This window comes from Piliocolobus tephrosceles, chromosome 1, assembly GCF_002776525.5.
Source record: "Piliocolobus tephrosceles isolate RC106 chromosome 1, ASM277652v3, whole genome shotgun sequence".
In the NCBI taxonomy this organism is placed as follows: domain Eukaryota; kingdom Metazoa; phylum Chordata; class Mammalia; order Primates; family Cercopithecidae; genus Piliocolobus; species Piliocolobus tephrosceles.
The window spans coordinates 199,806,124-199,828,766 of NC_045434.1; the positions used below are offsets into that span (position 1 = coordinate 199,806,124).

Genomic DNA, 22,643 nt, shown 5'->3' on the forward strand with positions numbered 1-22,643 from the left:
CCTGAAGCGGAGACACAGAGGTCTGGTAGCACCTGTGCTCTGGGAAGCAGGCGTGCAGGGGGCCATGGCCACTAAGGACCTTGGCCCTGGAGGGTGGAGGTGCACACATGCTGGCTAGTGGTCACCAGCCCAGCGGCTTAGGACAGGAAGCCATCTGACGGGAAGCACCGACTGCCAGCCCCATGTGGGGCCCCAGAGCAGTTGGGGGGTGGGCTGGGGAGACAGAACTAATCTAAAGAGCATCAGGGCAGCTCCCGCCAGAAGGTGACCTTGTGTGCCGAGACAGCTGCCACCCGCGCGGGGCACCTTTGGGGCACAAAGTGAAGGCCAGTGGGCCACTGCCGGCCAGTTTGTGGGAAACCTGCCAATGCTATCCCTGTGGCTCGGCCTGCTGTCCCCATGGGGGGCCCACTCCTCTAATCCCTTCCTTCCCTTTGCAGCTCAGGCTCCCGGAACAGGTGAGTGACAGACGACGGGCTGGGTTGTGCTGGATGTTCACTCTGACCGTGGCGCTTCTAGCTGGCTGCCTGTGGCCCAAATCTTTCTCACTGGCCATCTCCTCGGATCTGGGAAAGGTCCTGAGAGGTGGTCTCCCTGGCTCCCCTTTCTCAGCCAGACCTGATATCCATGGCGCATCATGTCCCTGCCTCCTCCTGCCACGTGGAGAATGCTGATTTTAATGTGAGCAGGAGCTCATTTGCACAGAGAAAACCAGAGTTGGCCTGGATAAGGTGATCATACCCACGGCTCTGCCTGGGGGTCCATGAGCACTCTAAGACCCTCATATTCCCACTGTCACAGTTCACCTGACACCCGGACCCTCTTCCAAGTACACCCTCGTCAATTCTTTGCTCCTTATGTGCCTGCAGGGGCTCACCCTGATACCCAGGGCATCGAAGAGTTCTGAGCCACTTCCAACTCACTTCCTTTGTTGCCTGTGCTTTTGACGAGCCAGGGCCAGAAAGGCCACGTGGAGCTGTCGTTCTCCGTATGTTTTCTCTGCCCTGGGCTTTCTGGAAGCCTGAGGGAGGAAGGGCTTAGAAGAGCAACCTGGGTCACATGTCTCCCAAGGGTGCCAGGGTCTCCCTCAGAACTTACAGAGAACAGGGGTCACGTTATAACTAAAGTGTTTATTTCCATTCAATGCACTAACTGATTGCTCTGCTTGGGTGTCTGCGTTGGCTCACAGGAGGGAGTCTGTGGCCAGATCCCTGGCTGAGGGCTTCCCCATGGCCAAGACCTTTAGGCCCAGCAAAGGTCTGGTTGGGGGAAGGAGGTGGGAGAGAAATCACACACTTTCTCTCCGGGGAAGGGAAGGAGCATGCTTGCCCGCGTCTCTGAGCGCACCCTCTGGAGGGCAGGGTATCACAGTGAATGATCCAGGTCCCGGCCTCCCATGCAGCCTGGTTTAGGCTCCCAGAGGCAAAACTGGGTTTTGGCCGTCTGAGGGCACTCAGGAGCCTCAAAGGGGCCTATTTGCCTGGGAAGTACTAGATCGATCGGGGCAGGAGAGTGGGAAGTGGGCAAGGACTTCCAGTCCTGCAGCCTCAGAGCCCACTTCCTCCTCAGTCTGTCACTTCCATCAGCAGTCCTGGAGTGGAAGGCTCCTCCACCTTGGCGCCTCCCCCTCCACACCCAAATCTCACTCCAGTCTCTGAATGGCCCACATGGCCCTGTGGCAGTTGGCTTTGGTGAGGCCTGGTGGCAGGTAGGAGGAGGGAAGAGTGTCAATGAAAACGGTATAAAAAATCCAGAAATGTGCATATAAAATCTTGCCCTTGGTGTATTGCCTAAGTCAGTAAGCAGAAAGCACCTTCTTCCTGGAGAAGGATCAAGTCCTCAAAAGGTAGGAAATGTCAAAGTGTCACTTCATTGTCATTAAAAAAAAAAAAAAAACCCAACAAACAAATGCCCTAAACCAAAACCACCCTGACCAAAATACCCCCGAGTCCACAAATTGCTGTAAACAAACCCAGATGCAGGATCAACCCTTCTCAGCGGCAGTTGGAGCTGACGGCAGTCACTGCAGTATCAGTCCTTGAGGCGGGGGCTGGCGGGAGTGGGCACCAGGTGGGTCGGGCCGCCGGGCTGTGCGCGTGATAGTACCTGGAGCTGCAGACCCGGGGGCAGCCATCCTCAGGAAGGCTGACCTTTCTGGCGTCCCCGCATTCTCCCTGACCCAGAAGGACAAAAGCCCCTTTCAGCCCCATGAGCCGACAGGAGAAACAGTGTCTTTCATTGGAGTTTCTAAAATATTCGCCAAAGACAGAAAAATTCTTCTGTTTGCCCAGTGGTGGTGGGAATAATTTTCCCAGAGGGGTTCCTGGGGTGGCTGCCTGTCCATCTGTCCTGTCCTCCAGGCACTTGGTTGTTGACTGAGGCCTAGAGGAGCAGCAGGGACAGGAGCCAAGAGTGGCCCCCGTCTCTTCCCTTCACATTTGTTTTTCTGAAAGTGTTTCTTGGCTCTGGCCAGGTCACCTTCCCAGAGGGAGTTGGAGAGAAACTGCTTTTGGTGTCCGATTGGACACATCGCATGAATCTCCCAAGCCCTTTTTTATCCCCCCGCAAGAACAGTCATTGCTTTCCTTATGAGAATCCTCTTTAAAAAATATTCCTTGTATTTCCCGCCCCCTCCCAGGATCTCTTTTCTTTTTTCCCATTCCCTTTTTATTTCCGTCGCTTGAGTTGCATGTTTTCTTGGTGATGTCTCGTGGCTGGTGCCGCTTGGTTCTTCCCGTGGCCCGTGGCCTCCTGGCGGGTGGCTGGCCCTGCAGTGGATGAAGCACCAGGAGGGCCGGTGCGCGTGGGGCAGAGGGGGTGGGGCTTGGAGGAAGAGGTGAGCCGAGGCAGGTGAATGTCAAACCTCCACAGACTGAATCTGGTTCATCTGCGCCCGCATCACCTGGATGCTGTTCAGGATTTTTTTCTGGTGGCCAGCCAAAGTGACCCCAACCCGGAGAATGTCCCTTTGGGAGAGAAGCACGTGTGTTAGGGAAATGTGCAGGTGAAGGAGCCCTGTGCCTGGTAGAGAGCTGCCTGGGCTTCCCCGGGAGGAAGACGGCAAAGCAAGGAGTACTGGGGAGTGTGGAGTGTGGAGTGGGCAGGCAGCCACAGCTGGAGGGAGTGACTACAGTGTGAGGTGGAAGAGCACTTGAGTAGGAATCAGGGTTCCTAGGGGGCCTTCTCTTCCCTGCTATGGGGAAGGGGAAGCCAGCTTACATTTTCTTTCTTTTTCTTTTTTGAGACAGAGTCTCACTCTGTCGCCCAGGCTGCAGTGCAGTGGCATGATCTCAGCTCACTGCAACCCCCACCTCCCTGGTTCAAGCCATTTCCCTGCTTCAGCCTCCTGAGTAGCTGGCATTACAGGCACATGCCACCACGCCCGGCTAATTTTTTGCATTTTAGTAGAGATGGGGTTTCACTATGTTGGTCAGGCTGGTCTTGAACTCCCGACTTTGTGATCTGCCCGCCTCGGACTCCCAAAGAGCTAGGATTACAGGTGTGAGCAACTGTGCCCGGCTGCCAGCTTGCATTTTATAAGCACCCACTTCCTTTATATCTCCTTCAACCTTCCTACCAATCCCCAGTTCGTAGGTGAGAAAATGGAGGCTAAGGGAGGTGCTATGATTTGACCAAGGTCACAGAGCTTGTAGGTGGCAGGCAGACCTGGGTATCAGTCCACAGGTGACTCTGAAGTTGGCCATCTTGCCCCTTGGTCCCTGCTTCCCTATTGGGACATGATCTATTCCTCACCCTCCAGATCACCCCACTTGGCTGGTGGGGCCGGTGGAGAGGGGGTGCCAAGGTGATGAGCAGAGGTGGCTGGGCACTTACTCCATCATCATCTGAGACACGACATCAAAGGAGGTGAAGCCAGCATTGGCGAAGCTCTCCTTGTACTGCCCCATCTTGATGGCCTCCAGCCACTCGTCCACCGTGTTAAAGCTGGTGTAGTCGGGGATCGTGCGGTCCAGCAGCGGCAGGTTGATGCTGGGGTTGGGGGTGGGTGACAGAGATGGTCAGGGCACCTGTTTGCAGGGAGCGTGCAGGGATACGCCTGTAGGCTGCGTATGCATGAATGTGCACGTGTGCATCCATTTACGTGAACGTGAACACAGGCGAAGGGGTATGTACGTGAGTATTTCTGCACGAGTGCGGGCATGGGTTTGAACCTGTGGAAACATGCATGCAGGTATATGTGAGCATGTGAGAGCAAGTGTGTGTGCAGAACTCAAAGCTGGGGCCAACTGGGAAGTCTAGGGAAGGCACTGCAGGGATGGCTGAGAGGCTGGACCTCGGGAGTGAGGAGGGGAAGATGCAGCTCCATGGTTATTTTCAGCAGGAGGGATTTCAGCTAGACTGACTATGCTGGTTGTTCAGTTTCCTCTCCCAGTGCCATTCCCCATCCTTCCCCACTCTGGTTTGTGCTATTGAAAGCTCACCTTCTGGACTGTCCAGAGACTGTATTTCCAAAGCCCAGCTAAGGCTGGTGGTGCTAATGGGAATGACTTCTTGGCTGGCAAGGAGTGAAATGGCTCTCATGAGGTTTAAAGCTCAGAGGGATTTGATCTGGAGAGTTAGGGGTGGCTGACATAGGGTCATGGTGAGGAGAGACAGGCAGAGGGAAGCATGATGGTCTCCTGCACATAAGAATGTGCTCTCTGGCTACAGCCAGCCCTAGATCCTAAGGATACCTGGCCAGACGCCCCTCTGAAACCCTGTGGGGGTGTGGGTCTTGTAGAGTAAGTGTGTGCAGGCGCAGCAGTGTGACCTGTGACAGCCACCCAAGGAAGGCAGAGGAGAGCTGCTGCCCCACAGAGCCTGCCCTGGGAGGTTTGAGCCTTGAGGAGAAGCGAGGCACCAGGTCCCCGAGTGAACACCCCTCAGGCTGAGCCTGTCTCTCGGGCATGGGGACACTGACTCAGTGTAGGGGCACAGATGGGTGTATGGTGAGTACAAACTTCTGAATGGGTGTGTGTGTGTGCAGGTGCCTATGGATGTGTATAGGTGTGAGAGCCTGAGACTGTCTGTGAATAGGCATGAGTGTTTGTGCCTAATTGTGTGTTCATCTGCGCATGTAGGACTGGACCTGTGTGAGCATATGTGTGATGAGGATATAAATGGAAGTTAGAGGGTCCAGGTTTGAGTGTGAGGGTAGAAACTTAGTGACAGGCATATCAATTCACCAACTAAGATTCTGGATCCTTTGGTAATTTTTTTTTTTTTTTAGATGGAGTTTCGCTCTTGCTGCTCAGGCTGGAGTGCAATGGCACGATCTCAGCTCACGGCAACCTCTGCCTCCTGGGTTCAAGCGATTCTCCTGCCTCAGTCTCCTGAGTAGCTGGGATTACAGGTGCACGCCACCAAGGGCCAGCTAATTTTTTTTTTTTTTGAGATGGAGTCTTGCTCTGTCACCCAGGCTGGAGTGCAGTGGCGCAATCTCGGCTCCCTGCAAGCTCCGCCTCCTGGGTTCACGCCATTCTCCTGCCTCAGCCTCCCGAGTAGCTGGGACTACAGGTGCGTGCCACCATGACTGGCTAATTTTTTTGTATTTTTAGTAGAGATGAGGTTTCACAGTGTTAGCCGGGATGGTCTCGATCTCCTGACCTCATGATCCACCTGCCTCAGCCTCCCAAAGTACTGGGATTACAGGCGTGAGCCACCGTGCTAGGCCAATTTTTGTATTTTTTAGTAGAGAAGGGGTTTCACCATGTTGGCCAGGCTGGTCTCGAACTTCTGTCCTCAGGTGATCCGCCCACTTCAGCCTCCCAAAGTGCTGGGATTGCAGGCGTGAGCCACCTCGCCCGGCCTTCCTTTGGTAATTTTTCTTCCTGGTCTCTCTGACCATGCTTTAAAAGATGCCTCCTCTGCCACCCACAGGGTATGTGTCTTTTTCTTCCTCTGGGCAGTCTGTGTCCTCTGCTCTCCTGCACCCCTAAGGCAGGGCAGGTACCCAACAAACACTAGTCCTATTCTTTCCCATCCCAAGCTGCAGTAAGGAAGAGCATCTGCCTGAAGTGGCGGCAGAAGCGATGGGAGAGGGGAAGAAGGGCAGAGCCTGGCTGGGGCAGGGCCAGGACGGGGTCTTACCCAGAGGAGAGGGGTGCCATGGCTTTGAGGCTGTTGGGATTGCGGATCATCTTGTCTAGCGTGTTGACAATTTGGCCGAACTTGGGCCGGTGGTTGCGGTCCTTCTGCCAACAGTCCAGCATGAGTTGGTGCAGGGCGCTTGGGCAGTCCATGGGCGGCGGCAGCCGATAGTCCTGCTCAATGGCATTGATTACCTGGGACAATGCAGGAGTGGAGAGGGGTTGGGTGGATGGGCTGAGGACATCTACCCTCTGCCAGGCCCATCTTGCCCCCAGTACATTGCATGTCTGACCTACTTAGTTGCTGTGGCAACCAACCACTTTCACCTCCTGGAGGCAGCCCCAGGGATGGGATGACCTGGGTTTCTACCATCTAGACCCTTAATTTGACATGGCAGCTGGGTTCCTGCCTCACCCTCTGCCAATCTTGGGAAATCCAGAGCCCTGAGATAACTTCTCCCCCGGGTCCACCAAGATGACCCTCCTGTGCCTGGTTCCACCAGCTCCTCCCTCTTTCCCATCTATGAGCCCCCTCTTGGCTTGCATGGCCCCAAGGCCTCCCCTCTCTGCCTCCTTGCTTGACCCATGTGGCCATATGCTTGATTTTAGTGCCATTTACAGCTCTAGGTATGAGATACCTCCCCTTCATCAGGCCCACACCATGGCCTCAAGCCTGGCCGGGGCCCCCTCCCACCATCTCCACCTGCTTCTCTGTCAAGGAAATGCGCCCAAACACCCCTCTCAGCCTGTCCTGCCACCACAGCCAGATTCACCTTCCACAGCTCGACTGTGGGTCACCCTCCTCGTGTAAGAAGTTTCTTCGAGTCCTTCCTGTCTGCATTTTTGCTAATGGAAACCCTCTGGTTTGGGTTCAACCCCGCATTGGCCCACCTCAGCCTTTGCACACGCTGTTCTTTCCCACTGGAAGCTCTCAAGTCTCCACATCCTGTGACCATTCGAACCCCACTTATCCTGCGATCACCTCCTGTCTGATCTTGCCCATGCTGCCGGTGCCTCAGTGCCTCCAGGGCTACTCCGATTTAGCACCTGACCTTAAAAGCTGCTGATCACAACATCTGGTTCCCTGAATAATCGTCTTGTCCCTCAGTTAGGTGGTAAACACCTGAAGGGCAGATGTGGTCTCATTTGGGGCTGGCCACAGGTGCATGCATCCTGAAGATGCGCTGATGTGTGGATGAGTGGCCTTTCCTACTCCCTACCCCCTGGAGAGCCCAGGGTCTTGTGCAGACATTCGAATCAGCCACCATCGGGCTGGCAGCTGCCCTGGGAGCCAGGCCCATGATCTCAGAAGCCTATGTCCCACACTCCGGGAGACTGGCTCAAGGCCAGGAGCCCTGATCTTCCCTCTCCCATCTGGTGGACCGGAGAGGTCTTGCCCATCCCCTTGGAGACTTACGTCCTGGTTGGTCATGTCCCAGTAGGGCCGCTCCCCATAGGACATCACCTCCCACATGACGATGCCATAGCTCCACACATCACTGGCAGAGGTGAACTTCCGGTACTGGATGGCTTCCGGGGCTGTCCAGCGGATGGGGATCTTTCCACCCTGGGAGACAGAATGAGGGTTCATGGGTGGGAGGCTGGCCTGTCTGACCTCTTCTCTTAATCCTCCCACTCTGTGCCCTGTGATACCCCGATCTCATGAGGCACCTCATGGTGCCCCAAACTCACCATGCAGCTTCAGACCACTGGGCATGTGCACCTGCTGCACCCTCTGCATGAAGTGCCTTTTACCACTCTGCCATCTGGAAACCTCCTTCTCACCCTCAAGTCCCTCCAAAAGCCTTTCTGAGCTCCCAAAGAATTGTCAGCTGCCCTCAAGCCCACAGCTGTGACTTATGCCTCCCCATCAAGGAGGCACGTCTCACACAGCACAGTACTGAAGTGACTTGCCTACTTGTACCCGTCTCTGGGCTCTTTGTCCTTCCAGTTTAAAACCTTCAACAACCCCTGCTGCTTTCAGGAGAGAGGCCTGAACCTGGGCATTCCAGGAGCTCCAAGGTCTAGCCCTGTCTACCTCTCTAGCACTACTGCTCACTACCACTGCCCCTACAGCCTGTATTCCAGTCACAGGACTCTGCCATGAGAACATGGCATCTGACAAACATTTCTGGGCCCTTCCGCTCTCAGCTCAGATATCAACCTCTCTAGCAAGCCTTCCTCTGCCTCCAAGGCTGACTGTCCTGGCTTACAGCCCTGTCACTCCACATGGCTCTGCACACTTGTTCCCCATCAGTGTGGGAGTTGCAAGAGGGCAGGAGCTGTGGTTCCTGTCTCCCTGTCTCCCTGTCTCCAGGGCCCAGGACAGTGCTTGGCCCAACTGGGCGTTAGTGAAATTGTCTTGCAGGGAGAGAGACGGACACTCAGGCCCTCTTCTCTGGCTCTGGGACTCCGGTGTTCCCTGCCTCCATCTTACCAGGGCGCTGGTGTAGGTGGGGTCTGAGGTATCGTCCTCCAGAAAGCGTGAGAGCCCAAAGTCCGACACCTTGCAGACCAGGTTGCTGTTGACGAGGATGTTGCGGGCAGCCAGGTCACGGTGCACATAGTTCATGTCTGCCAGGTACTTCATGCCGGCTGCGATGCCCCGAAGCATGCCCACCAGCTGGATGACTGTGAACTGCCCATCGTTTTGCTGTGGGAGAAGTGGAGAAAACACAGAGTGAATAGAACAGGCATCAGGGCTCTGCATCATCCTCACAATGGGAAACCAGAGCAGGCGCTGCCAGCCTGGCTCTAGGCTCCTTGGGGAAGGACTCAGATGCTCCGGGACCCCGGAGAGGCCCATCAGAGGCCAACTTCAGGGTGGTGGTGAGAACACAGGCTTTGAAGCAGACACACTTGGTTTGACTCTGGCTTTGTTCCTTCTTGGCTGTGCAACCTTGGACATGTAACCTAACATCTCTGAGTCTCAGTTTCCTCTTCTGTGTGTTAAATGGGCCTAAATCACACCCATCTCCCAGGGCTATTCTGGCTTAAACAAGAAGGTACATGGACGGTGCCTGGCACATGTTAGGTGCTTCACAAATATTTACTGAATAGCAGCTGATCCAATGGCCTGCTTCTGATGCCCAGTCTGGCGCTTTGTCTGGTTGGTTGACTGTGGTCTCCTGGGAGACCTTGACATTTTCCTCTGTTGGCCTTGAACTCCTCCCACCAGCCTATAGAGCTTTGGAGAACTCCAAAATCTGGTGAAAACCCTGGATGAGAGGTCAAGACACTTGATTCCAGTCCAGGCCTCATCTTGACCGTCTGGGTGACTCTGGGCAAATCCAACCTCTCTTTGAGCCCGTTTTCTCCGGTGCACAATGAGAAGGCTAGCTAAGAGCAGGAATGGAAACAGATTGGAGATGTGTGCCAACTCTGATCAACTGATTGTGGCTTCCTGGGGAACCATACTGAGAAGAATTCTGAGACTGCTTCTGGGCTTAGTGGATGAGAGTGCTGGGATTGATTAGCAGTGCCTGCCACGGGTAAGGGAATGGAAAGTGACAGTTACAAGCCATTCCTGACCTAGAGCTTTTCCAAGACCGCTTCAGGCTCTGAGAGTCTGAAGCTGTGTCCATCATTCCTTTTCCTGCCCCACTCATGGGCCCCTGGCCCTCTTGGCTTCCCCTACCCGGAGAAAGGAGTCCAGGGAGCCATTCTCCATGAACTCGGTGATGATCATCACAGGTGTGCTCTTGGTCACGACACCCTCCAGGTGGATGACGTTGGGATGGTCGAACTGGCCCATGATGGAGGCTTCGCTCAGGAAGTCCCGGCGCTGCTTCTCCGTGTAGCCTGACTTGAGCGTCTTGATGGCCACAAAGATCTCTCTCTTGCCTGGCAGCTTCAGGTGGCCACTGCAGACCTCGCCAAACTCCCCTGAGACAGAAACACCAAGACAGGCAGGATGTCACTTGCCAGGTGGAAGGGCCACCTCCCTGTTCCCTGTCACATCCACTCACAGGGCCTGCATGTACATTTTCTTCTCAATGGCCCACTCATCCTTGCAGACACCAAACCCCTTCAAGAATGTCAGGGGTCCAGAAAAGTCCCAGCCACCTCCCAGCCCTGTGCCTCAGTTTCCTCTTTTGTCAGTGAGGTGATTTTACTGGATGACCTTTGAGGGCCTTCTTTCATGGTCATTCTGAACCTTCAGGCCTTGGGGGGGTCCTTTGAGGCCCCTGTCTCACATCCTACCTTCTGTCCCAAGGGTACATATTGGGGTGGTCTCGCCACCCATGGCTAAGGCCATAGTACATGTGAAGGTACCAGTCACCTACCTGCTCCGATCACCTGCTCAATTTTGACACAGGAGATGTCAATTTCCTTGGCAAATTCCCGCACTGCCTCGTTGGGGTCCTCGTAGGTGAAAGGGTCGATGTAGATCTTCATGCCTGGGGTCACTGGGGGACAAGACCAGGCTCTGTCATATGGATTGACTCAAGATGCACACAAAAGGAAAAGCGGGAGCCAGTCCCTCTGTGGAGGGAAATCCACTCCCATGTGGCCCACATAAGAACTGGGCAACTCCCTGCAGGTCACTTGACCCCTCTGGGTCTTACTGAGCAGATGGGCGTGAACTGAGTAGGAGGTGAGGGGAACAGAGACCAGTAGGGGTGGCAGATAGGTCTTAGCTCTTGTTCCAACTCTCATTGATCAGCAGTGGTTTTCTGGAGCAGCGAGGCTGGCAGAACTGATAAGCAATGTCTGTTACCGGTGTGGGCACAGAAGGATAAATGGAAAGATAGGTGATAGAGAATCAAGGGGTGCAAAGTAAAGGAAGAGGGGGGCAAAAAGGAAGGGAGCAAATTGGAACTGAAATACAGAAAGATCAGGCAATAGGCCATGTTGTCCTTGGAGTTCTGCTATGGAGAGCTCCTCCTTGTCTCTCCAGGCCTAACTCCAGGCCTCATTCAAGCCTCCTCTTCCCCCAGGGTCCCTTTCTAGCTGCCCCACCCTCCCAAATGGGCCCCCAGAGCCTGGGGCTGCTCCACTCACCAGGGACTGAGTATCCACAGGCTGCTGGGCCACCTCCCAGGTCCCCCACTAGCCAAGTCTTAACCCCTTCTGGATCCCTGATTTTCTGGTAATCAGCATGAGGCTAGACATGGGGCATTTGATTCCTGATCTGATGCATATTTTAATTTTATTATTTTTGTTATTATTTGCTCTCCCTCTCTTCTGTCCCACACTTATTTTTTTATGCACTAAGAGAAGAAGGTAACCTGGATGTCAAAGACCCAATTCTGAACAGCCAGCACTGAGTCAGCAAAATGCTTTGAAAGAAGGGAAAGATGACCCATCCATCTTCCCCCTCCCAGACAGACAGCTGGTCTTCCAACACCCAGACCTCCCGGTCCAGAGCCCAAACTCTCCTCTGGCTTCCCCAGCATCCTGCTCACATTCTCCTGCCGCTCCAGGAGCTGCAACTTTGGAGGTAGGAGCTCTAGGAGTTGGGAGTTGAAATCCTTGGGTCACTATAAGGCTTGGCTGGTTGGTGCGTGAGGCCATCAACCCTGCTCAGCTGTGTGACCTTGGACATATGAGTTGACACTCTCAGCCTCTATTTTAGGCATTCCAGGAATCTAGGCGTTAGAGTGTGTAACACAGGGGTTGGCGAATTGGCTTACAGCCTATTTTGTAAATAAAGTTTTACTGGAACACAATCATGCTCATTCCTTTGCCTATGGCTGTTATTAAGCTATGACAGCAGAGTTGGGTAGTTACAAGGGAGATCCATAAGGTCTAAAACATTTACTATCTGTCCCCTTACGAAAAATTTGCCAACCGCTGCTATAACACGTGAGCTTTATTTGGGATTATTTGTGTGGGTATTTGTTTAGCTCTTGAGGTCAGGGTTTCTTAATTTGGGTCTGTGAGCTACTTAGCAGTCCTAAGTATGGGCAGTAGGAGGTCTGGTAACTTCCTGAGATGGGATTCATTTATTATGATTGTCCTTTTCTATTCAAAAAGTAATTCATGCTACTTCGAAAGTCCAAAAGTTATGGAAATAAATATTGTCAAAAACAAAAGTTCTCAAAAAATCCATCCTTGAGTATAGACCTCTGAATTTTTTTTAATTAAAAAAATTTTTTTTCTCTGTCACTCAGGCTGGAGTGCAGTGGCACGATCTCAGCTCACTGCAACCTCCGCCTCCCGGATTCAAGCGATCCTCATCCTCCCACCTTAACCTCCCAAGTAGTTGGGATTACACCTATGTGCCACAACACCCAGCTTATTTTTTGTATTTTTAATAGAGTTTTATAGGTTTTGCCATGTTGTCCAGGCTGGTCTCCAACTCCTGACCTCAAGTGATCCACCAGCCTCGGCCTCCCAAAGTGCTGGGATTACAGGCATGAGCCACTGTGCCTGGCCTGACCTCTGGACTTTTAGTAATTTTATACATGTATTTGTTTTTCTGGCCATAGGCTCCAAAACTTTCAGCAGAGTCTCCCAGGAGTCTGAGGCCCCCAAAGAGGTTAAGAACCACCACCCAAGACTGTTGAGTGCTTGGGAGGAGAAAATGCCCCCCCCCCTTTTTTTCTTCTGATTTCTCCCTCCCCTGGCAAACTACATAAAGCTCTGCACACAGCAGACACTCAGTGTCTGTAGGGCTGAGCAGAATCCAAATGACACAGACAGAATCATAATAGCAGCTGTCACTTACTGAGCCCTTTGTGCCCAATGCCATGCCGGGCTCTTTATATGCCTTATTTCCTCCACTCAAAAACTCTTAGAAGAAAGGACAATTATTCCCATTTCACACATAAGGAAACTGTGGCTCAGAGAGGCTAAGTCATCTGGCCAAGGCCACACAGCTAACAAATGGCACAGCCAGGATTTGAACCCGGGTCTGTCAGACTTGAGCCTGGGGCCAGTACTCCTAATCACCATGTTCACTGCCTCCTGGATGACATACACCAGAATCTGGTCCATGCCTCCTTCTGGAGTATTCCGCCATGACCACCTCCTTCCCCATGAGCCTTCTCAGAGCCAGGGCGTCGGTTCCCTGGGGATGCTCTCTTGCTTGCTCAGACTCAATATATGCCCTGTGGTTCTTGACAACTGGACTAGGGGAGGCCCTTTCTGATGGGGATGGAGGACAGGAATGGGTTGACTCTGGGAGGTAAGGGGAAGCACAGCAGCCAAACCCTCCTTGGTCACCTCCACTGCCAAGCAACTGGATGCCATCGCCATGCTGTGGCCAGCAGCACTGGTCAGGAGGGCCTCTGCTGCTTGCAGGACAAAGGTGCATGCCCCTGCCTGGCATACCCAGCTCTCCATGGATTGGCCTCACTTCCAGCTCCCTGCTCCCTAGATGCCAGCTCACAGGACTTACTGACCCAGGGGTTTCAGACACACTTCATTATTTCCTGCCTCCATGCTTTTGTTCGTGCTGTGCTCTCTACCTGGAGTACCCGCTCCTCTTTCTTTTTGTGACCAGATCAAATGCCATCCCCTCTGTGAAGACCGCCTGGATTGCTCCAGGGGAGACCTGTACCCTCTCCTCAGGTTCCCACAATCCTGAATCCACACCCACTCTTATGACCTTGATGTCTGTTCTGGCTTTTCTACCTTGTACCAGGGTTCCCAGATACGCATGCCCACAGCCCCCTGCCACTCCTTTCTGGAACACTCTGCTGCCCGTGAGGTCTTAGTTTACCCTCTTCCCCAGGAAGACGGAATCTGTGTCTGTCTTGTTCATGCTGAATCCCAGGGCCTGGCACACAGTGGGTGCCCAATAAGTGCTTACTGAACACATAATAGCATTACTACGTGTCTTGAATGTCTTTGAGAATTTGATGAAAATTATGAATCTGCTCCTTGGAAAAGTGTTCCTGTGTGTGCATACTCCCATATTTCACATATAATTTTGGGGTATTCACAGGCCCTTGGAAGCTCTAGGGGTCTTTAGACCCCAAGCTATAAGCTCTTGCTTTAGAATGTTGCCTCTGGAGTACTTATATGAAGGTGATATACAGTAGATGCTTAATAAACACTTATTGAATATACACTCAGTGTAGATTTACTGGGTGCCAGGCCTTGTTCTAGGCACTTTATAGTTTTTGATCCAATGAGTCCTCCTAACAACCCTACCAGGTAAGTGACATTATTAGGCTGATACCTTATGAAACTGTCAATATTTAACTATTTCTGACCTACAGAAATAGCAATTTCATTTGGTACAATCCCATACGATGCCTGTTTTTCAGATGAGGAAACTGGCATAAAAAAGGTTAAATGAGTTGAGTGGGACACGGTGGCTCAAGCTCATAATCCCAGTCCTTTGGGAGGCTGAGGCAGGAGGATTTCCTGAGCCCAGAAGTTCGAGACTGGCCTGGGTAACACGGCAGAAACCCATGTCTATGAAAAATAAATAAGTTAGCCAGGCATGGTGGCGTAGGCTTGTGATCCCAGATACTTGGGAGGCTGAGGCATGAGGATTGATTGAGCCCAGGAGGTAGAGGCTGCAGTGAGCCGTGTTTGTGCCACTGCATTCCAGTCTGGGTGACAAAGCGAGACCCTGGTATACACACACACACACACACACACACACACACACACACACACACACGAGGTTACATGATATCAACACAGCTAATAAATGGCAGAAGTGGGGTTTGAACCCGGGCTGGCTACAGAGTCTCCACTTGTAACCCTCAGGCTGCGTTTCTTCCAGGTACTTCGCCAGTCTGCCTCTTGGAATAGAAGGTGAGTGAGTGCCTGGTGGCCAGAGCCTCCAACAAGCTTGACTCTCAGGAGGGGCACTTGCTGAACCAAGGTCGGGTGAGGACCTCTGTAGGCAAAGGCTACAGAAAATCCTGGGCTGTTGTTTGGACGATTTACGGCTGTCGGCCACTGCCTGCTGCCCTGCCCTCAAATGCGAAATTCACGATGAGGGAAGAGGAACCAGTGTGCACAGTTCTGGGTCTGAATTCTGGCACTGCTGCTAATTCTGGTCACAATCTGGCACTGCTGCTAATTCTGGTCACAAATCAGCTGCTTTGTGAGTCTGAAGCCAGGATCAACCACTGTGTTGATTCAGCTGTGTGTCCTTGAACACGTTACTTAACCTCTGCTTCTTACTTTTTTCACCTACCCAATGGGTATAACAAACAATACCTACCTCCTAAGGGGGTTGCAAGGATTAAACGAGAGTATCAAGGAAAGTGCTGAATAATTGTAAACTGTTGCAAAGAAGAGCTGGCTATTATTAAATATTATTCCAAAGCACTTTAACGTCCCTTAATTCATTGAATCCTCACAATTCCATGACAAAAGTATCGTTCTTGCTACTTCCCATATAAAGATGTCAAGGCTCAGAGAGGTTTGATGGCTTTCCCGAGGTCACCCAGCTGGCCAGTGGCAGAGTAGGGATGAGAAACCAGGTCAGGCCCTCCGGCTCCACATCCAGGCATCACAGACGTTAGTACTCACTCAGCACCTGCTGGATGATGGAAACCATGGGGCCATGTGGGTGATTACAGGCCAGTCACATGGATCTCTGGGCCTCAGCTTCCTCCTCTGCCCTGACCACGCAGGGTGGCTGGGTGGATATGGGATCACAGGGCTGGCAGTACTTTGAACAGAACAAAGTTCTACTCAGATCTAACGTTAGAGCTTAGGATGGAGGGAGGGGCATCTTAGGCCTTAAAATGTGCTGATCTAGGAACAAACCCTGGGGTCTATTTTAAAAATAGACCTCACCTGTTTCCCTTTTATTGACTCACGCACCACATAGCAATGCTCCCCAATGGCTCCAGGCGACAGAGCATGGGAGCCTATCCCATTCCAGCTCAGTAGAATGGAGCCAGCACAGGATGCCAGCTCTGCAGCCAGACAGCTGGAGTTCATACCCCTGCTCCTTCCCTGAGCAGCTGTACAACCTCTGTGCCTCGGTTTCCCCATACTCAAAGTGAGACATTATAAGAATCAAATCAATAAGTACATGTAAAGCCTTGAAACAATTCTTGGCACACAGAATGCACGCAGTATGTCTAGCCACATCTATGATCATGGTTTCATTACTTGGGGCAATAAGAGGGGATGACATAATTTATAATCTTTTTCTTTTTTTTTGTTTGAGAAGGAGTCTTGCTCTGTTTCCCAGGCTGGAGTGCAGTGACACTATCTTGGCTCACTGCAACCTTCACCTCCCAGGTTCAAGCAATTCTCCTGCTTCAGCCTTCTGAGTAGCTGGGACTATAGGCACCTGCCACCATGCCCCACTAATTTTTGTATTTTTAATAGAGATGGGTTTCAGCATGTTGGCCAGGCTGGTCTCAAACTTTTGACTTCAGGTGATTCACCCAGCTCGGCCTCCCAAAGTGTTGGGATTACAGGTGTGAGCCACTGCACCCAGCCAAAGATACCTTAGAGTCCTAGCCCCTGGTACCTCTGTATAATCTTATTTGGAAATAGAATCTTTTTTTTTTGAAACAGAGTCTTGCTCTGTCACCCAGGCTGGGGTGCAGTGGTGCGATCTCGGCTTACTGCAACCTCCGCCTCCTGGGTTCAAACGATTCTCCTGCCTCAGCCTCCTGAGTAGCTGGGATTATAGGTGTGCACCACCACACCCAGCTAATTTTTGTATTTTTAGTAGAGACGGGGTTTCACTATGTTGGCCATGCTGGTCTTGAATTCCTGACCTCAGGTGATCCACCCGCCTTGGCCTCCCAAAGTGCTGGGATTATAGGTGTGAGCTACTGCACCCAGCCTTATTTTTCATTTTTAAATTTTTTCTTGAGACAGGGTCTCACTCTGTCACCCAGGCTGGAGTGCAGTGGTAAGATCACGGTTCACTGCAGCCTTGACCTCCTTGAACGATCTTCTTACCTCAGCCTCCTGAGTAGCTTGGGACTACAGGTGTGTGCCACCATGCCTGGCTAATTTTTACATTTTTTGTAGATAAGGGGTTTTGCTGTGTTGCCCAGGCTGGTCTCGAACTCCTGGACTCAAGTGATCCTCCTGCCTCAGCGTCCCAAAGTGCTGGGATTACAGGCATGAACCATGACACCTGGCCTATGACCTTTATTTTTAATGTACAGGTGACTTTTATTTCTGTGTAGTTAAATGTGTCCATCTTTTTCTTAGGAGCCATCAATTGTTTTCATGTTTAGAAGGTCCTTTTCTATTTCCATATTGGTTAATAGTTGCCCAAATTATCTTCTGGAAATTTTAATGGCTTAACTATTTTTACATATATGCCCCAAACTTTTTTTTTTTTTTTTTTTTTTGAGATAGAGTTTCACTCTTGTTGCCTAGGCTGGAGTGAGCAATGGCATGATCTCGGTTCACTGCAACCTTCACCTCCTGGGTTCAAGTGATTCTCCTGCCTCAGCCTCTGAAGGAGCTGGGATTACAGGCGTGCACCACCATGCCTGGCTAATTTTCTATTTTTAGTACAGATGGAGTTTCACCATGTTGGTAGGGCTGGTCTTGAACTCCTGACCTCAGGTGATCCGCCCGTCTTGGCCTCCCAAAGTGCTAGGATTATAAGGGCGAGCCACTGCACCTGGCCCCAAACTATTTTGTTTTCTTTTGAGACGGTGTTTTACTCTTGTTGCCCAGGCTGGAGTGCAATGGCGCCATCTCGGCTCACCGCAATCTCCGCCTCCCGAGTTCAAGCCATTCTTCTGCCTCAGCCTTCCGAGTGGCTGGGATTACAGGCATGCACCACCACGCCCGGCTAATTTTGTATTTTTAGTAGAGATGGGATTTCTCCACGCTGGTCAGGCTGGTCTTGAACTCCCGACCTCAGGTGATCCACCTGTCTTGGCCTCCCAAAGTGCTGGGATTACAGGCATGAGCCACCATGCCTGGCCATCCCCAAACTATTTTTAAGCCAAAGAACTTTTACTTCAAATTATGTCTTACCCAGAGGCTTTGTACCTGGAGCTCCTAGATTCTGCTCATGCTTACGTATCCAATCCTGCAGCAAATCTAGTGGCTCTGCTTTTGAAATATGTCGGAATCCAACCACTTCCCACTACCTTCTCCCTGCCACTTGGTCTGGCCACTATCATATCTTCCCTGGATTCTTCCAACAGCCACCACACTGGTCTCCCTGCATCAGCCCCTTCGGTCCATTCTCCAGAGAGCAGCCAGAGAAGTCCCACCAAGGCCGTAACTTGGAGAATGTCAGCCCTCTGCTCAGAACCTTCCAGCAGCTCCCCATTTCACTCAAGGAAAAGCCAAGGCTTTGCTGAGATGAGAATCTGCATGTTGGACTCCCTCAAAGCTTCCATTCCTCTCTTTGCTCTGCTCCAGTCACACTGGCCTCTGCTGTTTCTGAAACCTGCCAGGAAGCTCCAGCCACAGGACCTTTGCATTGGCTGTTCTCTCTTCCCGGAATGCTTTTCCCTCAGATACCTCTGAGTAGCTCACTCCCCCAACTCCTTTGTATCTTTGTGCAAATAAAACCCTGTCAGTGAGGCCAACCCAAGCTGTCCTATTTAAAAATGCCGCCCTGATCCCCACAGCTCTCGGTCCATTACCTGTTCCACTTTGTCTTTTTCCTACAGCACCTTCATCTTCAAATATACCATATGCTTTGCATTTATGACATGTATTTTTCTTTTCTTCTTTCTTTCTTTTTTTTTTTCTTTTGAGACAGGGTCTCATTCTGTCACCCAGGCTGGACTGTAGTGGTGCGACCTCGGCTCACTGCAACCTCGGCTCACTGCAACCTCCGCCTCCTGGGCTTACGCTATTCTCCCACCTCAACCTCCCAAGCAGCTGGGGCTACAGGCACACATAACCACACCCAGCTAATTTTTGTACTTTTTTGGTAGAGACAGGCTTTCATCATGTTTCCCAGGCTGGTCTTGAACTCCTGTGTTCAAGCGATCCACCTGCCTTGGCATCCCAAAGTGGTGGGATTACAGGTGTGAGCCACTGTGCCTAGCCTTATAACATGTATTTATTTATTTATTTATTTATTTATTTATTTATTTATTTATTTATTTAGAGACAGAGTTTTGCTCTGTCACCCAGGCTGGAGTGCAGTGGCACAATCTCTGCTCACTGCAGTCTCTGCCTCCCGGGTTCAATCAATTTACCTGCCTCAGCCTCCTGAGTAGCTGGGATTACAGGCACACACCACCATGCCTGGCTAAATTTTGTATTTTTAGTAGAGACAGGGTTTCTCCATGTTGGCCAGGCTGGTCTCAAACTCCTGGCCTCAAGTGATCTGCCTGTCTTAGCCTCCCAAAGTGCTGGGATTACAGGCGTGAGCTACTGTGCCTGACCTTATGACATGTATTTTTTTATTCCCCATCCTTCCCACTAGAATATAAGTTTTTCAAAGGCCAGGATATTCGGTTTGGTTACTCGGGGATCCCCAGCACCTAGAACAGAGCCTGACATATGTAGTAGGCCCACGACAGATGTGTGACAAGGGCAGGGATATGATGATGGGCCTCTGTACCCAGAGGCAGCCACCTGAGGAACCCCAGGGCATCCCACTGAGTACAGTTTGAGAATGAATGTTGGACCCATTTAGAAACCCTTTTTGCTGAATGATCTAAAGTAAAGACTAAGCTTCTCACTCCCTGCCGACTCTCTGATAACTGGTTTTGCCCAGGTCAAGTGGAGAGAGGAATCTATGATCTACTTTTCTCTCTGGCCCTTCAGGAGGGGACATCTGTGTGTGTGTGGCACATACGTCCCCAGCCCTGGCCCAATGTAGGATGGGATGGTGGGAGAAATGAGGGCACTGGGTAAGGGGAAGAGGCCACCAGAGGAGCCACTGGGGAAGAACAGGGGTCTAGAGCCACAGAGTGAGAGGAAGAGAAGAAGGAAGGGGCTCCTGCTGCTTTTCTCACCTGGGTCAGAGCCCGGGATCCTCATCAACTCATTCATTCAATTTGATTCATTTATTTATTCTGCAAATATGTCTAGTGCCTACTATGTGCTGGGCACCACACTGGTGCTGGGGAGACATGGTAAATGTCAGACACAATTCCAGGTCTCCAGCGGCCCCCACTATCACGGTCGTGAGATAAGAAACAGCCACCTCAATGCAGCCTGCAAGCACAGATGCGGCCCCTGAACCCAGGATGGAGTGGGGTCAGGGAAGGCTGCTTGGAGGAGTCTGTGTATGGTGAGGCTTGAGGGATGAGTAAGAGCTACATGGGTAAAGGGAGAGGGGGAGAGCGCTTGAGGCAGAGGGAACAGCGCTTGAGGCAGAGGGAACCGCACTTGCAAAGGCCTAGAGGTGAGAGTGAGCTTAGTGCAACCAGGCAACCACTTGATATTGTCCGCCTGCAGCGTGGCAGTAGGAGGTCCAAGATGGCTTAAGAGGTCACTGGGGAACCCACAGTAAAGGGCCCAAGGGTTCCAGCCTACTGGGGTGTGTACATACTGTGGCCACTGGTGTAGTGCTGCAGCTTGTCCGTGTACTCCGAGTCGGCACGCTCAAACCCCCGTCTTCTGGAACAAGAGCAAAGGGCTGGAGCCACCTGGAGGCGCCCAGGGAGCTGGGAGCCACACAGTAGGTGATAGGGAGAGGGTGGGCAGACCCTAGAAGCCACACCCCTGCCAGAGGGCTCCCTGCCTGTCCCTTCTGGCCCCACTTGTCCCTTCCCACTCCTCCCACTTCAAGTCCAGGTTCACGTTTTCCCCAGTTCCCCCTCCAGCCAAGCCCTCTTCAAAAAGAAAAGTCATCTTCCAGACATGACATCTGGCCCCAGAAACCCCAGGGGCTTCTGTCCACCTGAAGTTATGGTCCGGTCTATTCTGAAATGGGGAACTCCTTAAAGAGACTCTTTCTTTGCATTATACCCAGCAGAAGTCAAGGAACTGGCCCCACCCTCTTGCCTTTGCTTGTGCTGTCCTAGCCACTTGGGAAGTCCCTCCCTGCTCCTCCTCCTAAGTCCTCCCCATCTTTCCAGCACCTCAGCCAGAGGGCCTGAACTCATGCAGAAAGCAGGACAATCTGTACACCCCTTCCACCAACCACGAAACTCCTAGCAGCCTGCAGTCTTTCTTGCCCATTGCATTAGTGTCTCAATGTGCCACCCCTTTCAATAGTGGGCTTGTCAGGGGCGATGCCTATCCCAAAGGGATGGATTGCACATGGTGGCTGCTTAGGTAGCGGGAGGCCACTTGAAGCCTTCCACTTCCTACTCACGTCTCTCCCTGCAATTGTAAGAAGGCCTCCTCAGTTCACCAGCACTGTAGAGGAATGACTGAATAGAGGGAGAGAAGCCATCTGGGACAGCCAGGCCCAGCCAAGCCTGGAGACCCCACCCACCTGTTACACACGATGGCGATGACAACCACAGCGATGAGGAAGACAAGGCCAGCGGCCGAGGAGCCGATGATGAGTGGTAACTTCTCCTGGATGCTTGTCTGGTACTCGGCTGGGGAGAAAGCATGGTAGGGCATTCTCAGCCTGGCTGTGGGAGTCTTAATACCCCTGTCCCCTACCCCCTGCCATGCTGTTGGGTCTCCTGGGATCCCTAGGCTCTGTTCCTGCCCCTGATAGAGCACCTGTCACATGCCCATGCAGAAAAGGGGCTGTCACTGACTCACAGGTAACCCTGGACAAGTCCATGAACTGCTCCAAACCTCAACTTCTCATCCATAAAATGGGCATAATTCCTACATCTCAATGTTGACGTGAAAATCAACAATAATAACAGCTGACACACACACACATAGGCAGTTAAAAGCACAGACTCTGGAGCCAGACTCCCTGGGTTTGAATCCCAACAGTGCCACTTACTATCTGTGTGATAGTAAGGCAAAGTGACTGTGTGATAAGGCAAAGTGACTGTGTGATAAGGCAAAGTGACTTACCTCTTTGTGCCTCAGTTGCCTTATCTGTAAAATGGGGAGAATAATAGTTCCCATCTCAGGATTGTTGGATAAAGCACTTAGAACAACACCTGGCACACAAGCAAGCATTCAATCAATGTTAACTATTCTTGTCCCTGAGTGTTTTATGTGTCACTCACTGTGCTAAGTATGTTACGTATCTCGGAACAGTCCTACGATTACCCCATTTTACAGAGGAGGAAACTGGGTTTAGTGAGGTCATGATGTGCCTGAGGTCACAAAGAAAGTAGCACCCCGGCCAGGCATTTGAACCCAGGTCTGCTTGACCCAAGGGTAGGAGTTGAAATGGGAGAACGCAGAAGATACACTTGGCATTAGCCTGGCTCTTGGAAACCATTCAATGCCATTAACACTATCATTGATTTACATTTTATTATTTTTACTTCTCTTTCTCTCTTTTTTTTTTTGGAGTGTCAGTTTCACTCTTGTCACTAGGCTGGAGTGCAATGGCACGATCTCGGCTCACTGCAATCTCTGCTTCCCAGGTTCAAGCCATTCTCCTGTCTCAGTCTCCCGAGTAGCTGGGACTACAGGTGCCTGCCATCACGCCCGGCTGATTTTGTAGTTGTAGTAGAGATAACGTTTCACCATATAGGCCAGGCTGGTCTCGAACCTCCTGACCTCAGGTGATCCGCCTGCCTCGGCCTCCCATAATGCTGAGATTACAGATGTGAGCCATCACACCTAGCTATTTTTACTTCTCAT

At 51.8% G+C, this 22,643-nt stretch overlaps 1 protein-coding gene across 1 annotated transcript in view; it reads right to left on the bottom strand.

Moving 5' to 3' along the window:
* Window positions 1-1,115: 1,115 nt before the first annotated feature.
* The window catches only part of EPHB2 (EPH receptor B2), a 205,639-nt gene continuing 184,111 nt past the window's right edge, over window positions 1,116-22,643 (bottom strand). The window contains exons 8-16 of the mRNA XM_023219709.1: window positions 21,352-21,460; window positions 20,461-20,525; window positions 10,376-10,498; window positions 9,727-9,974; window positions 8,527-8,742; window positions 7,507-7,656; window positions 6,091-6,284; window positions 3,835-3,990; window positions 1,116-2,966 (exon numbers count right to left, since the gene is read on the bottom strand). Coding sequence (XP_023075477.1) covers window positions 2,858-2,966; window positions 3,835-3,990; window positions 6,091-6,284; window positions 7,507-7,656; window positions 8,527-8,742; window positions 9,727-9,974; window positions 10,376-10,498; window positions 20,461-20,525; window positions 21,352-21,460 — 1,370 coding nt within the window. The 3' untranslated portion in view covers window positions 1,116-2,857. The remainder of the gene's footprint in view (window positions 2,967-3,834; window positions 3,991-6,090; window positions 6,285-7,506; window positions 7,657-8,526; window positions 8,743-9,726; window positions 9,975-10,375; window positions 10,499-20,460; window positions 20,526-21,351; window positions 21,461-22,643) is intronic.